The sequence below is a fragment of the Trichinella spiralis genome (assembly GCF_000181795.1).
Source record: "Trichinella spiralis strain ISS 195 chromosome Unknown Scfld6212, whole genome shotgun sequence".
Classification (NCBI taxonomy): Eukaryota; Metazoa; Nematoda; class Enoplea; order Trichinellida; family Trichinellidae; genus Trichinella; species Trichinella spiralis.
Window position 1 is genome coordinate 1 of NW_003533151.1, and position 893 is coordinate 893.

At 36.8% G+C, this 893-nt stretch overlaps 1 protein-coding gene across 1 annotated transcript; it reads left to right on the forward strand.

Moving 5' to 3' along the window:
* Positions 1–347: 347 nt before the first annotated feature.
* On the forward strand, positions 348–756 carry Tsp_15185 (vacuolar proton pump subunit E). Its single transcript, XM_003366297.1, has 2 exons — positions 348–473; positions 622–756. Exons 1-2 carry the CDS (start codon positions 348–350, stop codon positions 754–756), a joined length of 261 nt encoding a protein of 86 aa, XP_003366345.1.
* The last annotated feature ends 137 nt before the right edge of the window (positions 757–893 follow it).

Below are 893 nucleotides of genomic sequence, written 5' to 3' on the forward strand. Positions count from 1 at the left end.
TCTTGCGTGCCTCGATTACATTTGTGTACTTTGCATTTTTTGATCAACCATGCGCCCCAGGTGGTCGTCGAACCGACACGCACTTTTTCCTCACCTCCCGCGAGATGACAGTCTGATATTAGTAGACTAAGCTTCTCTCTCGCAATATGCGTGTATGTTTTTTTCACTTTTCCTTGCCATGAAACATAAAAATGTGTAAAACTTTACGGCGCTTGTTTTTTTTTGGAAAAAATCCAAAAGCGTTGACAAAAATAGTCCGCTCTTTTTCTTTGGAAAAAGTTTTTTTTTTGGTTGTTGTTGTTGTTGTTGTTTGCATGTTATGTTGCAGTTGTTGAACGAGCGAAAAGATGGGCTTGTCCGACGATGACGTCAAGAAGCAACTGCGGCAAATGATCGCTTTTATTGAACAAGAAGCCAATGAAAAAGCCGAAGAAATTGACGCCAAAGCGGAGGAAGAGTTCAACATTGAGAAGGTATCTATATATATATATATATATTTTTTTTTTCTTTTAATCAAGCAATTTCCTTATCGTTACATAACTTATTAATTGTGCGCTAAAACCAATAGTTATAATATCCGTTTCGCTTGCTTTGGTTAATGATGTTTGACGATTTTCAAAGGGACGTCTGGTTCAACAACATCGATCTAAAATTATGGATTATTACGAACGAAAAGAGAAACAAGTGGAGTTGCAACGAAAAATTCAAAATTCAGCAATGTTCAATCAAGCGCGTCTTCGAATTTTGAAAGTATGATCACACTTGAAGTTCATCAATACTAACAAGTATTAGTAAGAGTAATTGTTTATTGTTCATTGTCAGGCTCAGGAAGATCACATTAACAATGTTCTGAACGAAACACGGTCCAGATTGTGCAATTCCAACGACCCAAC